Source organism: Mobula birostris, chromosome 23, assembly GCF_030028105.1.
Source record: "Mobula birostris isolate sMobBir1 chromosome 23, sMobBir1.hap1, whole genome shotgun sequence".
Taxonomy (NCBI): Eukaryota; Metazoa; Chordata; class Chondrichthyes; order Myliobatiformes; family Myliobatidae; genus Mobula; species Mobula birostris.
The window spans coordinates 51,297,683-51,310,624 of record NC_092392.1 but is presented as its reverse complement, the minus strand read 5'-3'; the positions used below and the strand labels follow the sequence as shown (position 1 = coordinate 51,310,624).

Below are 12,942 nucleotides of genomic sequence, written 5' to 3'. Positions count from 1 at the left end.
GTTATTCAAGGCAAAAAAAAAGGCTCAGCCTAACAGCAAATGTTTACAACAGCCTTTCTCAGCTTTGGATGAACCCTTGAAATAATTTTCAGGCCTCAGGAAACCCCAGCACAAAAAGTTTAATATCTAACACTTATGGTATGTTAGCATAATCAGTAAGTTGTAGATATAATAATCTAAAAATAATTGTCAATGCTCTTTTGAGTAGAGAATGAATTTTTAGCCAACCTTTCTTGAATAAAAACAGATAGTTAAGCTTAGCTAACCTTTCTTGAAATTAATCTCTTTCTTTCCCTTTCATAAATTTTAAAAATTCACCAGGCAAACATAATAAATTTCTCAATTCAGGGTCGAATGAGATAAGCACACATGGAATTCACCTTCAACTGAAATGAGACTATTTCTATCCTGGCTCATGATGCTTGCTAAACATGAAAAAGCTTGCTCACACATGTAAGAATTTGAAAACTACAGCAAAATGTTCATTGTTTTCCTATGAATGGCGGGAATCCACCCAAGCTCCCCAAATGAAATACAAGGTGGTGTTCCTCTAACCTAAGTGTGGCCTTCTCACAACACCCATGGACTCTCACAGCTACCCGGACTATACCTCTTCCCACCCTATTACTTGTAAAAACACCATTCCCTTCTCTTAATTCATCCGTCTCCGCCACATCTACTCTCAGGATGAGGCTTTTCATTCTAGAACAAAGGAGATGTCCTGCGTTTTCAAAGAAACGGACTTCCCTTCCTTCACCACCAAACCTACCCCCAACCACATCCTCCCGCCACCCTACCAGGGATAGGGTTCCTCTTGTCCTCACCTACCACCCTACCAGTCTCCACATCCAGCACATAATTCTGCAAAACCTCCATCATCTCCAACAGGATCCCACCAACAAGCACATCTTTCCCTCCCCCCACCACTTTCTGCTTTCTGCAGGGATCACTCCCTACGCAACTTCCTTGTCCATTCATCCCACCCACTGATCTCCATCCTGGCACTTACCCTTGCAAGTGGATCAAGTGCTGCACCTGCCCCTACACCTCCTCCCTCACTACCATTCAGGGCCCTAAACAGTCCTTCCAGGTGAGGCGACACTTCACTTGTCAGTCTGTTTGGGTCATCAACTGAATCCGGTGCTCCCAGTGTAGCCTCCTGTATATCAGTGAAATCCGATGTACATTGGGAGACTGCTTTGCTGAGCACTTATGCTCCGTCCGCCAAAAAAAGCAGGATCTTCCAGTGGCCATCCATTTTAATTCCACTTTCCATTCCCATTCTGATATGTCCATCCATGGCCTCCTCCACTGTCGTGATAAGGCCACATTTAGGTTAGAGGAACAACACCTTATATTCCGTTTGGGTAGCCTCTAGCCTGATGGCATGAATATCGATTTCTTGAACTTCTGGTAATGTCCCTCACCCCGACCCCCCCCCTCGCCTTCACCATTTCCCATTCTCTTTTCCCTCTCTCACCTTATCCCTTTGCCCGTCCATCATCTCCCTCTAGTGCTCCTCCCCCCTTTTCTTTCTTTCAGGGTCTTCGATCTCTTTCACCAAACAACTTCCCAGCTCTTTACCCATCCTTCCTCCTTCAGGTTTCACCTATCACTTTGTGTTTCACTCTCCCCGCCCCCACCTTTTAAATCTACTCCTCAGCTTTTTTTCCTCCAGTCCTGCCAAAAAGTCGACTGTACTCTTTTCCAGTCACCGCTCAGATTTTCAGCATCTGCAGATTTTCTCTTGTTTGTAAATGAAAAATGACGTTTGCCAAACTTATCTTCCTAGGATGCAGGTGGGAACATGATAATTTGAATCTGTGGATAGAATGCCTTTGGATTTTCAATGACCATTTGGTAAGTTGCTGCACAGAAAGTTATTGTGCAAAATAAGGATGCAGAGAATCGAAGAGAACATAATGAAGTAGCTGAAGGATTGATTAAAGGACAGAAATCAGGGAATGGGAATACACTTGTCAGTCTTAGAATTCAAGGTATTAAGTTGAGATTTTTGTCTTCAGAGAGTAATAACTATTTGGAGGAGACGTATACTTAGCGATTCCATATACTCAAGGCTGACACTGATAAAATGAGACAACGGGTACCAAATGGTGGAGCAGCCTCAGGGGGGTCATTAATCCTCCACCTGCTTCTATTCCTTAAGCCAACTACTTTTCTTGAATTATAATGTTGTAAAGCAACTAAGTTAGTAACTGAGGTGGGCTTTACTCTGGGGGAAGGGGTAACAAAAAGAGGAAATGACACCCTCCAGAAGAAAAAAAATCAATTCTGGTGAAAGTAATTGTCCTGAAATATTGTTTATATTCCAATTAAATTGTTTTCAGCACTTTCTGCTTTTATTTCAACAATGGTTTGCAGAGTGGTGAGGTAATTAGTGGTCCTACCATACACATTTCCAGTGACCCAGGTTTGATTCTGACCTTGAGTGCTATTTATGTGGGTTCCCTCCCACATCCTTAAGACTTGCTAGCAAAGTACTTCTTCTATAGGTGGATAGTCACAGGTAGCAAGAGTTACTGAGCGTGTGAGAAGTGATTAAAGGGAAATGTGCAGGGGAATGGGAATATTCTGAGACAGAAGGGTACATCCTGAGGTCTGATATAGACTTGAATAACAAATTGGCCTCGATCTGTATCACAAGAAGAGAAATAAGACAAAAGTAAGATGGATTGGTAAATGGACTACTCCATCTGTGACACAGCATAGATCATTTCAGATATACACCACCTTACTCTTCTAAAAAGTTTCTTCCAACAACAAAAGACACCTCCTTCTTGGCACTGTAAATTATTTCTAATTATTTTAGTTTTTAATGAACAGCACTAAACATTGCAACTTAGCTATACTCAACAATTACAACCAAAATGGGTGTAGTAGGGAACTTCTCACATAACAAATTACTAATGTCCCACAATTTATAAACTGCTGCAGTAGGGACACACAGCATCCAGAAGACACAGCACAAAAAAAATGCTAATTGTGCTTGAAAGCAGCATCATTAATTCAAGCTGGAACTTGCACATTGAGCAAAGTAGATGATTTAATGAAACTGCACATTTTAAATCATTCAGCCAAAGTTGGTCTTCATTAGTCTGATTGGCCCCAGGCTGCCCTCATTCTTCTCAGCCTGCTGAATCTGCCTTGCCATGTCAGAATACTGCCTTGTTAGAGCTAAAAGAGTCTCAAACCAATCTATCAGGAAGCTGCAAATAAATACAATTTGACTACGCATGAATCTGACATGCTTAGACATTTGACAACACATTTCATTTTATTACTAGTGACAATAATCTAAAAATACCAAGAGATAGTGGGATTCTCTCAGGCCCTCTTCATTATTGCTGGTGATTCAACCAGGCCAACTTCAAGAGTGTGTTACCACTATACTGCCAGCGTGTCTCCTGTCCACCAGGGCCCCAAACACTATTACCATTGGTGCACAACCAAATATGCCTATGAGCCCCCCACATAAACACTTTAATAGATCAGCTGCCAGGCTGTGCTCCCTCTCCCTGCATACAAACAGAAGCTGAAACAGGAGGATCAGTACAGAAAGTCATACAGTGTTAATATGAAGAAGCAAATGATCTTCTAAACAACTACTTTGAATCCGTAGACCAGTTCATGATCAAAGAATCAACTGACAGCCTAGATGAGTATGTCACCACCATCACGGACTTGATCAGCAAATGTACTGAGGCTTATGCAACCAAAGGGGTCAGTCCAGGTGTTTTCAAAATAGAAACTATGGATGAACCGAGAGATCCACTCCTTTCTGAAGTCTAGGACTGCAGCGTTCAAATCAAATAACCCTGACCTTTACAAGAAATTTGAGATATGACCTCCATAAAGTTATCAGGCATACCAAGAGATAATAACAGTCCAAAATCAAGTCGCAGACTGCCCAACAGGGCTTACATACTATGACAGACCATAAACCAAAGTCAGGCAGCATCACCAAGGACAGCACATCCCATCCCAATGACCTTAACGTATTGTATGTACAGCTTTGAATGGAAGGGGATTGGAGTGTCCCCACCCACCCTGACAGCCTCCAATGCACCTGAACCCAGTCATTATTGCAGATGTAAGCTCAGCCTCCCAGAGAGTGAGCCCGGGAAAACAACTGGCCCAGGTGGAATTATTAGCTGTGTCCTTAAGTCCACAGAGGAATTGGCAGATTTTTAAAAATCTCTCTCTGCTTCATTCTGCTCTAAGCATCATCATCCTGGTACCTAAGAAAAACAAGATAACAGACCTTAATGTCTATGTCTTAGTGGCTCTGACATCCAACATCATAAAGTGCTATGAGAGGCTGGTCACGGCACACATTAACTACAGTCTCCCAGTTAACCTTAACCCACTGCAATTCACCTACAGCAGATGCTGTTTCCCTGAGCCTACACTCATCTCTGGAGCATCAGGACAGTTAAGATAGAAATGTTAAGATTATTGTTTATTGATTACAGGCCCATCTTCAGTATTATAATTCCAAGCAAACTCATCTCCAGACTCAGAGACCTGGAGACAACACTACAATTCGATCCGCTACTTTCTGATCAACAGACCACATCAGTAAGGATATGCAGCAACACCTGTCCTGAGGAGCTCTAAACACTAGTGCGCAACAAGGTTGAGTTCCCAGACCCCTACTCTACTCGCTGTACATTCACAACTGCATGGCCAGAATCTGTTTCAATTCCATCTATGAAAATGCAGATGATACCACCATAGTGGCCATATCTGAAACAAGGATGAGTACAGAAAGATGATGAGTACACACAGGCCTAGTGACATGGTATCACACAGCCACCTTTCCCCCAGCGTCAGAAAAAGAACTGGCCATTGTCTCCAGGAAGGGGGAATGCACAAGCTACAGTTTACATTAAGGGTGCTGAGGTTGATAAGGGCTGTGAGCTTTAAATTCCTAGGACTAAACATACCCAACAGTCTTGCATGGTCCAATCACATTGACACCACAGCCAAAAAAGAATACCACCTCTACTTCCTCAGGAGGCCGAAGAAATTTGGCATGTGTCCTCTGACCTTCACCAATTTTTATTAATGCATCATAGAAAGCAATTTTATCCAGATACATTTACAACTTGGTATAGCAACTGATCTGCCCATCATTGCAAGAAACTGCAGAGTTGTGGACACAGCTCAGCACAGCATAGAAACTATTCTCCCCTCCGTGGACTCTATCTTCAATTCTCTTTGCCTCAATAAAGCAGCCAGCATAATCAAGGACTCCTATAACCCCGGACGTTCTCTCTTTTCCCGTCCCATCAAGCAGAAGATAAACAAAGACCCTAAAAGCATGCACCACCAGGCTCAAGGACAGCCTCTATTCCGCTGTTATAAGACTACTGAATGATCCCCAGTGCAATAAGATATTATTTAACGATTCCCTAGTGCTATAAGAACTCCTGACTTCACAATTTACTCATTATGGCCTTGCACCTTACTGCCTATTTACACTTTCTGTGTAACTATAACACTTTATTCTGCACTGTTATTGTTTTACCTTCTTCTAACTGAATGCACTATTGTAACGAATTGATCTGTGTGAATATGCAAGACAAACTTTTCACTGTACCTCAGTATATGTGACAATAATAATCCAATTTATCAAGTTTCTATAACTTAATAAAGTTTAATTTGACAATTTTATCTATTTCAGGATACATTTATTCAGAGTAGAATGGTAAATTCAGTATCTCTGTAGAACATACAAGCCTGTGAAAGAGAATTCTACACATAAACTAGAATTTCTATCTGACTCGGTTAGGTAGACATTAGTTAGCTGTCCAGGATAACCATTAATGCAAGGTTAAGTTGATTTACTGGTATCATTACCTGAATGAGTCAGTTTGGAATGGAAATACAAGATTCGTCCTTGTCAATCAATGGCAGACCTAATCATGAATGATTCCAAAACTGTGACTACTTTGACTAATTCATGACCGTGGAAATACAATGCCATTATGGGAATCCTCCTCCAGTCTCTTAAGTGAAATTTACCTGAATTTTCTATTCTTATCGTAAAATGAGCAAACACATTAACAGAATAAATTCCAATGCTCTACAACACAACATGCTCTAGTTGTTTAGGCACAGCTCATTTACCCCATTGCAAAGGCAACCCATACAGATTTGAACATAGAAATGAATTTACATTTAACATTCAACCTCACAATATCCAGATCCCTTCCCTACCTGGTTCTATTTCCAAAATAAATTTTGCCCAGTAATTTTACTTTCATAGTGGGTAATGGGACAAGTGAAAGTGATTGCAATAGAATCACAATCAGGTTTATTATCACTGACATATGTCTCAAAGTTTGTTGCTTTGTGGCAGTAGTGCACTGCAATACAAAAATGCTATAAATTTTAACAGGAATTAAATACAAAATTAAATAAGTACTGGAAAAAAGATACCAAAATAGTGAGGAAGTACTCATGGAATTGCTATTCAGAAATCTGATGGCAAAGTGGAAGAAGCTGTTTCTAAAACGTTGAGTGTGTGTCTTCAGGCTCCTTTACTTCATCTCTGATGGTAGCAATGAAAAGAGTGCATATTCTGGTTGGTGGGACTATTCTCACTATTTTTTACTTAACATTGTATTTTTCCATATAGAAGACTGCTAACATGAAGCATAATTATAAAATGTATCATAGTAATGGTGCATGATATAGATACGATAGACATAAATGTCAAATTAAGTGCAAACAATGTTCTATTATTGACTGTTTATTCAGTATTTGACTGACTGCAGATGAACCAGTTACACTGTGGCACTAACATGTACCAACATAAACTGAATCTGTTTTCTATAGTACAATGGCTTGTTGGAAAACACCAGGAATGTAGTCAGAAAGAGGATATTATTTGTCACGATGCTGAATTAAGAATCCCTGGATATAAAGTCTTACAAAACTTGACTACTGAAGTTAATAATGAACACATTTTAATGCTCATGCATGTGTATCAAAAACAATGAAACACAAGTCAAGAGTGCAAAAGAATTGAATATCTAAGCAGTCCTTGGTATAGCTGCTGCTTTAACTAGCACACAGTAAGGCAATTTAAATGTTTGAAATGTTGACCCTGTTTGTACTGGAAAGTTGACATGTACAGTTTCTATATTAATTGTAAGCAATGAAATTTATAATAAATATAAAACATAAAGAATGACTTTAAAGTGATGACTGAATTTCAGCTATGGCATTGGACAAAGTAAATATACTCCTTCACCTTTATTTCAACTGAAGACTTTGCTTGATCACTATATTCTATATGCAAAAGCATGTAGCACAATCCCTTATCTGAACGACATACATTCACACAAGGCCTCTTGTGTGATCCTTGACTATCATTAAACTTCCAATCAGACAATCATTCCTGCAATTGGACACTTCATTTGTGGCAAAGAGAAACAAAGGTACTGGTGCGCCTGCTCTATTCACTGCTAGTAACTCCAAAGCCTCCAATTTTATTCATGATTTATTAGGTTCCATTTCCAACCTTAATTCTAAATTTTGTACATTTAGACTGAATCATACTTTTTCCTCAGTTGCAAGCTCAAATGATTTCAAAAAGAACTTAAAAGTGAATGCTGCAAAAGTGTGTAAGTTGAATTCACTGGAGACTTTACTGGCATAGTAAATTTCTAATAGGTCAATTACTTGCTAATTCAGCAATGGCAGTTGGGCATTTCTGAACTGATTTTATGCACAGGAAGTTCGATCCTCAGCGGAGAGTGTGCATAGAAAAGCAGGTATATCCAGAGCCATCACAGGAATCCTTAACACCTTGGTATTGGAAGGGGTTGAAGGATATAGGTTGGAAATAGGTCAGGATGTGATACTAGAGAAGAGCAAGCACAAGTTTTGATATATTTCCCCTCAAAGTTACAAACTACACTATAAGTAGTATGTTTTAAAGAGATCTCATCAATGTAAGGGTTTGCAAATAAAGAATTGTGCGCACATTTCAACCGTTGTTTACACACATTGTTGTAGAAAAAGATGAAAAAGGCATTTAACCACATTTTTCCCCAGTAGAAAACATGTAATCGATTTGCAATCAATACAAACATGATAAATCTCCAAGATAGAGGCCAAATACCCAAACACAAACTGTAATAAAACTAATTTAGTATTTACAATATTGAATCATTAACAAATACCATTAAACATTATTCTTTTAATTTAATCAAAACTATAAAAATGTATGGGATAATTTGCGTAAAGTTGAATTTCCACTTATCAGGTCATTTGCAACCTGGGCAGTCCCTGAACTTATTTGATATATGATAACTCCTCATATAAAAGCCCTGAATCAGTGTTATTTTGAGTAATGGTACAGGACAAGTCTTTCTTAATGGGGATTAAATGATTAGCCATGGTTTTAAATGTAACTTAGTTCATTACCACTTACAACATTTCATTCCAAGTCAAAAAGGCATGAAGGACAATATGGCCCAGGTTACAGCTAATTATTTGAAAGAAAAAATGGTGCATGAAATTGAACAAAATGCATTCAACTTTTACTCTGGAAAATAGCAGATTAAAAGAACAGAGTTGCAGTGAATGCAAACGTAAGAAGCATTCAGTTTTTCTGAAGTGTGAGGGCTTGCTTTCCAAAGTCAATGCCTTTAAGTTAAAAACCAAATCAAATCCATTAAGACTGTCACATTTGTAGCAGCTGTTAAAATTATAGTGCAAGAGTCTTCAACCTTTCTTCCACATGGTAAGGTGGAATTTAAATGAATGGGAACTATCCCAGCACATTATACTCCATTGCAGCACCAAGATATTTTTCTGTAACATTGTTCTAAAAATAATTAAAGTGTGACAATAATCCAAAAGAACCAAACCTGGAATTATCATATTTTCTTCATTGCTTAATTACAAGTTAGACATATGCACCCTGAATAAAAAGTAATTACACCAAAATCAGCATTATTTCCAGTTTTCACTAATGCATGCAAAATTGCATTTTTTTAAAACAATTATTTTTCTTCTGCTGTTGTGGAATGCAAAATCAAAAGGCGAGGCATATACCTTCTGACTGCTCAGTTTCATGTGTACTTCAGAAAATCTGTCAAAGTGCAAAGGTTCTGATCATTTTACCAAATGTACACAAAACAAAAATGTGGATTTTGATTTTTTTAAAATTTGAAGTTACGTAATCACATACTTTAAAGAAAAATAAATCCTCCATACCTCCTGGGTTCTTCCTCTTGGCCTATTCCTTTCTGCGTTTTCACCCACTGTTCCAACTGCACCATTGAATTAGTCCTTTGGATTCCCCTTCCAGTTTCATTTTGACTAATCAGTCTCTCTCTCCCAAAGGTCATATTTCCTACAGGATCACAAATGGGCCCAATCGGACTGTGCTCATTGGAACTATTTGCTTGCAAAGATTTATATTGTAGAATTTGAACAGTGGTGGTACTTGATGCAACATTTTCAGTTTCCGATTTTGCAGGATGCAGCTTTACACTATTGATCTTAGTTAAGGGCTTGTGCTGGTCCTGCCCATCTGTCTCAAAACCATATTTATCAGTATGAGTGATGTTTGTATTGTTTATTGATTTATGACTCAAAGTGGAGTCTATATTTTGCTGGTTGCTCTTAAGTTCAGGCTTCACTAATATTTTGTGGTTTGCAACATGGTTAACCTCTTGTCGTGGTGCAATTTCAGTTGCAACTTTCTCCATCCTGTGGGTAGAAGGGGAAAGCAAGAGTGCGGTTATAAGTATTGTCAGCAACATATCTTAAAGTCTGCATCTTTTGCAGTACATCCTTTTCCCACGTTGCAAGCACCACCTTGAAAATCATTCAATAATATTGAGGCTAAACGACACTAAAGAGAAACTGATCTTGAATTATAAACCATTGCAAAGTTTGCCTCAAATTTCTGCAAATATCCATTGATATTACTTGAGTTTACAACAACTTGAAAACAAAAAGTTAAATTTTATGCTCTCAGAATCTTAAGCACAAAATTCAACAAAATAACCTCTCCAGGCAAAATAAATCAGCAATAGGAAGGCAATACTCAGACACAATGCTTTCTTATTATGTGTTAGATTCCATTCCATGGAAAGAAAAAGCCTTTGGGCTTCTGCGCCTAGAATAAATTCTCTACCTCTTCCTAACTCAAGAAGACACAAACAAAGCTGAATCAAATGTTCTCTAAAATTGGGGCACAGGAGACACCACAAACCTGGGAAGTCAAACAATAACAAACAAAAGAAAATCTGCAGATGCTGGACATCTGAGCAACACATACAAAATGCTGGAGGAACTCAGCAGGCCAGGCAGCATCGAAGAAATGGGATGAAGTAAAGAGCTGGGAAGTAAATTGGTAAAAGAGAGTGAAGGCCATGGAAGAAAGTAAAGGGGGGAGGAGAACCAGAGGGAGGCAATGGGGGGGGGGCAAGGGGATAAGGGGGTGGGGGCATTACTGGAAGTTCGAAAAATCAATGTTCATGCCAACGATGTTCCTGGAGAACACCTTATATTTTATCTGGGTAGCCTCCACCCTGATGGCATGAACATCAATTTCTCGAACTTCCAGTAATGCCCCCCGCCACCTTCACCATTCCCCATCCCCTTTTTCCTTTCTCACCTTATCTCCTTGCCCACCCAGCACCTCCCTCTGGTGCTCCTCCCCCCTTTTCTTTCTTCTATAGCCTTCTGTCTCTTTCACCAATTTACTTCCCAGCTCTTTACTTCATTCCCTCTTCCTTCAGGTTTCACCTATCACCTTATGTTTCTTTCTACCCTGCCCCCACCTTTCAAATCTATTCCTCAGCTTTTTTTCTTCAGTCCTGCCGAGGGGTTTCAGCCTAAAGCTCATTTCTTAGATACTGCCTGGTCTGCTGAGCTCCTCCAGTATCTTGTGTGTAGGTCAAACAATATTTATTTTTAAAACAAAAATACAGGACAACCTTCAACTATATTCATCAGGACTGTTAGAACATAAGTTTTAAATGAAGATAAATTAAATAAACATGTCTAAATTGAACTAACCTAACTGTTTGACACTAAACTGGAGATTGTGTCGATGCTACACACTGCTGCAGGTATACAGAACGTGATGGCAAATCAGCAGAAGGGGGAGGGGAAAAGGGGAAGGAAAGGCAAAGGGGCTTACATTCAACATTCTATATCCACCTTACAAAAATTCCATTTAATTTAAGCAAGACAAATCAACGTGCCATTTGCTTTCACAATAGCTTGCTAAACCTGTATGTAAGTATCCAATAATTTGTTTATAAGCATGCTAAGGTTCCTTTGTAGACAATACTCTTCAATTTCTCCCCACTTAAGCATACATATTTAAACATTCTATGTTTTATACTTCGCAATTTTTTCATATTATATTCCACCCATCATGCCTCTACCCATCTAGTCAGCCTGTCCACGTTCCCCTGAAGGCTCTGCATTTTCCTTGCAATACACGCTGCCACCTGCCACCTTACAGCAACAACAAACCTGTATGTATTACAGTGTGAGCATATGGAACCCCAGCACCTCTCTGGTCACAATCTCCAAAACATAAAACGATCTATTTATTCTTATCCTGTGTTTTCTGTCTGTTAAACATTCCTTAATGTTCATCAGTATGTTGAGACGGATATCATGCATTCTAATTCTGATTAGTAATCTATTGTCTGACACTTTCCTGAAACCTTTTGAAAGTTTAGATATACCACATCATCTAGTTTACCCACATCTATTTTGCAAATTACAATCTCAAACAATGAAAAACAAATTTACCAAGAAATATTTTCATTTCGTAAATCCGAGTTGACCTTCCCCAGTTCTTATGAACATCGTCCAAGTACCCAGTTACTATCGCCTTAATAACAGACTCACTGACATAAAGTTAATTTGCCTCAAGTTTCCTGTTTACTCGCTCCCTCCTTTCGCATTGGGTGGGGTAACATCTGCTCCTTTCAATCTGTGGGAACTTCTGAAAATCTACAATTTTGGAAGATGGCAACGCATGCATCAAGTCTCTTCCTCACCAGCTCCTTCAAAACCCTAGGATGACAGTCTTCAACTCCTCAGGATTCCGCATACATGCACCAATGCTCCTTATTTATTCTAAACTTGAAGCCTGCCACAACATACATAAAATGTTGGAGGAACCAGCAGGCCAGGCAGCATCTATGGAAAAAAAGTACAGTCGACTGTACCTTGATTTCTCAGAGTTCCAGCATCTGCAGATTTTCTCTTGCCTGCCACAATATATTTGATTAAAATCATTGTAATTTCTTTCCTCTGCAATATAATTTCTCCTCTGTGTAATTGACTTACATTAATCTTAGTAAGCATACTTCTTTTCACATTTCCATTGAAGCTCTTACAATCTACCTTTGTTTCTTGCTAGCCTACTTTTCTATTTCACCTTCTCTTTCCTTGTCCTCCTTTGCTGAACTCTAATATTATCCTGCTGATAATTACCTACTTTACTATCCTGTGATTCGACTTTGCCTTTTTTGCTTAACTTTTAAAATTTCCCCTCACTAGGTTCTGACCTTCCTTCCAATGCCCATCTCAACACCACCTGCTATTTTGTTTAAAACATTATTTACAGCCAAATAATTCAATTTCCAAGGACACTAGCCCTACACAATGTAAATGAAGTCCACTCCACTGGAACAGCACTTCCACTCCCCAGTTCTAGTGTCACTGGCTCCTGAATTGAAACGCATTACTGTCACACCAGTTCTTCATCCACAGAGTATATCAAAATAAAATGCAGAAGATCAAAGTAAATCAAGCACCATCCCATAATAAAGTCAAATGTCAGTTCTGATAAACAATAAATGAGTAATTCTGGTTACCATTCAGCTACTGGAGTCTATATGACTTTTTAGTGGAGCTTCTAGCAAC

At 39.0% G+C, this 12,942-nt stretch overlaps 1 protein-coding gene across 7 annotated transcripts in view; it reads right to left on the bottom strand.

Annotated features, from left to right (window-relative positions):
* plekha5 (pleckstrin homology domain containing, family A member 5) overlaps nucleotides 1-12,942 on the bottom strand; it is a 298,352-nt gene that overhangs the window by 78,196 nt on the left and 207,214 nt on the right. For all 7 annotated transcript variants that reach the window (XM_072241807.1, XM_072241799.1, XM_072241801.1 and 4 more), the window contains one exon: nucleotides 9,256-9,753. In XM_072241807.1, coding sequence (XP_072097908.1) covers nucleotides 9,256-9,753 — 498 coding nt within the window. The remainder of the gene's footprint in view (nucleotides 1-9,255; nucleotides 9,754-12,942) is intronic.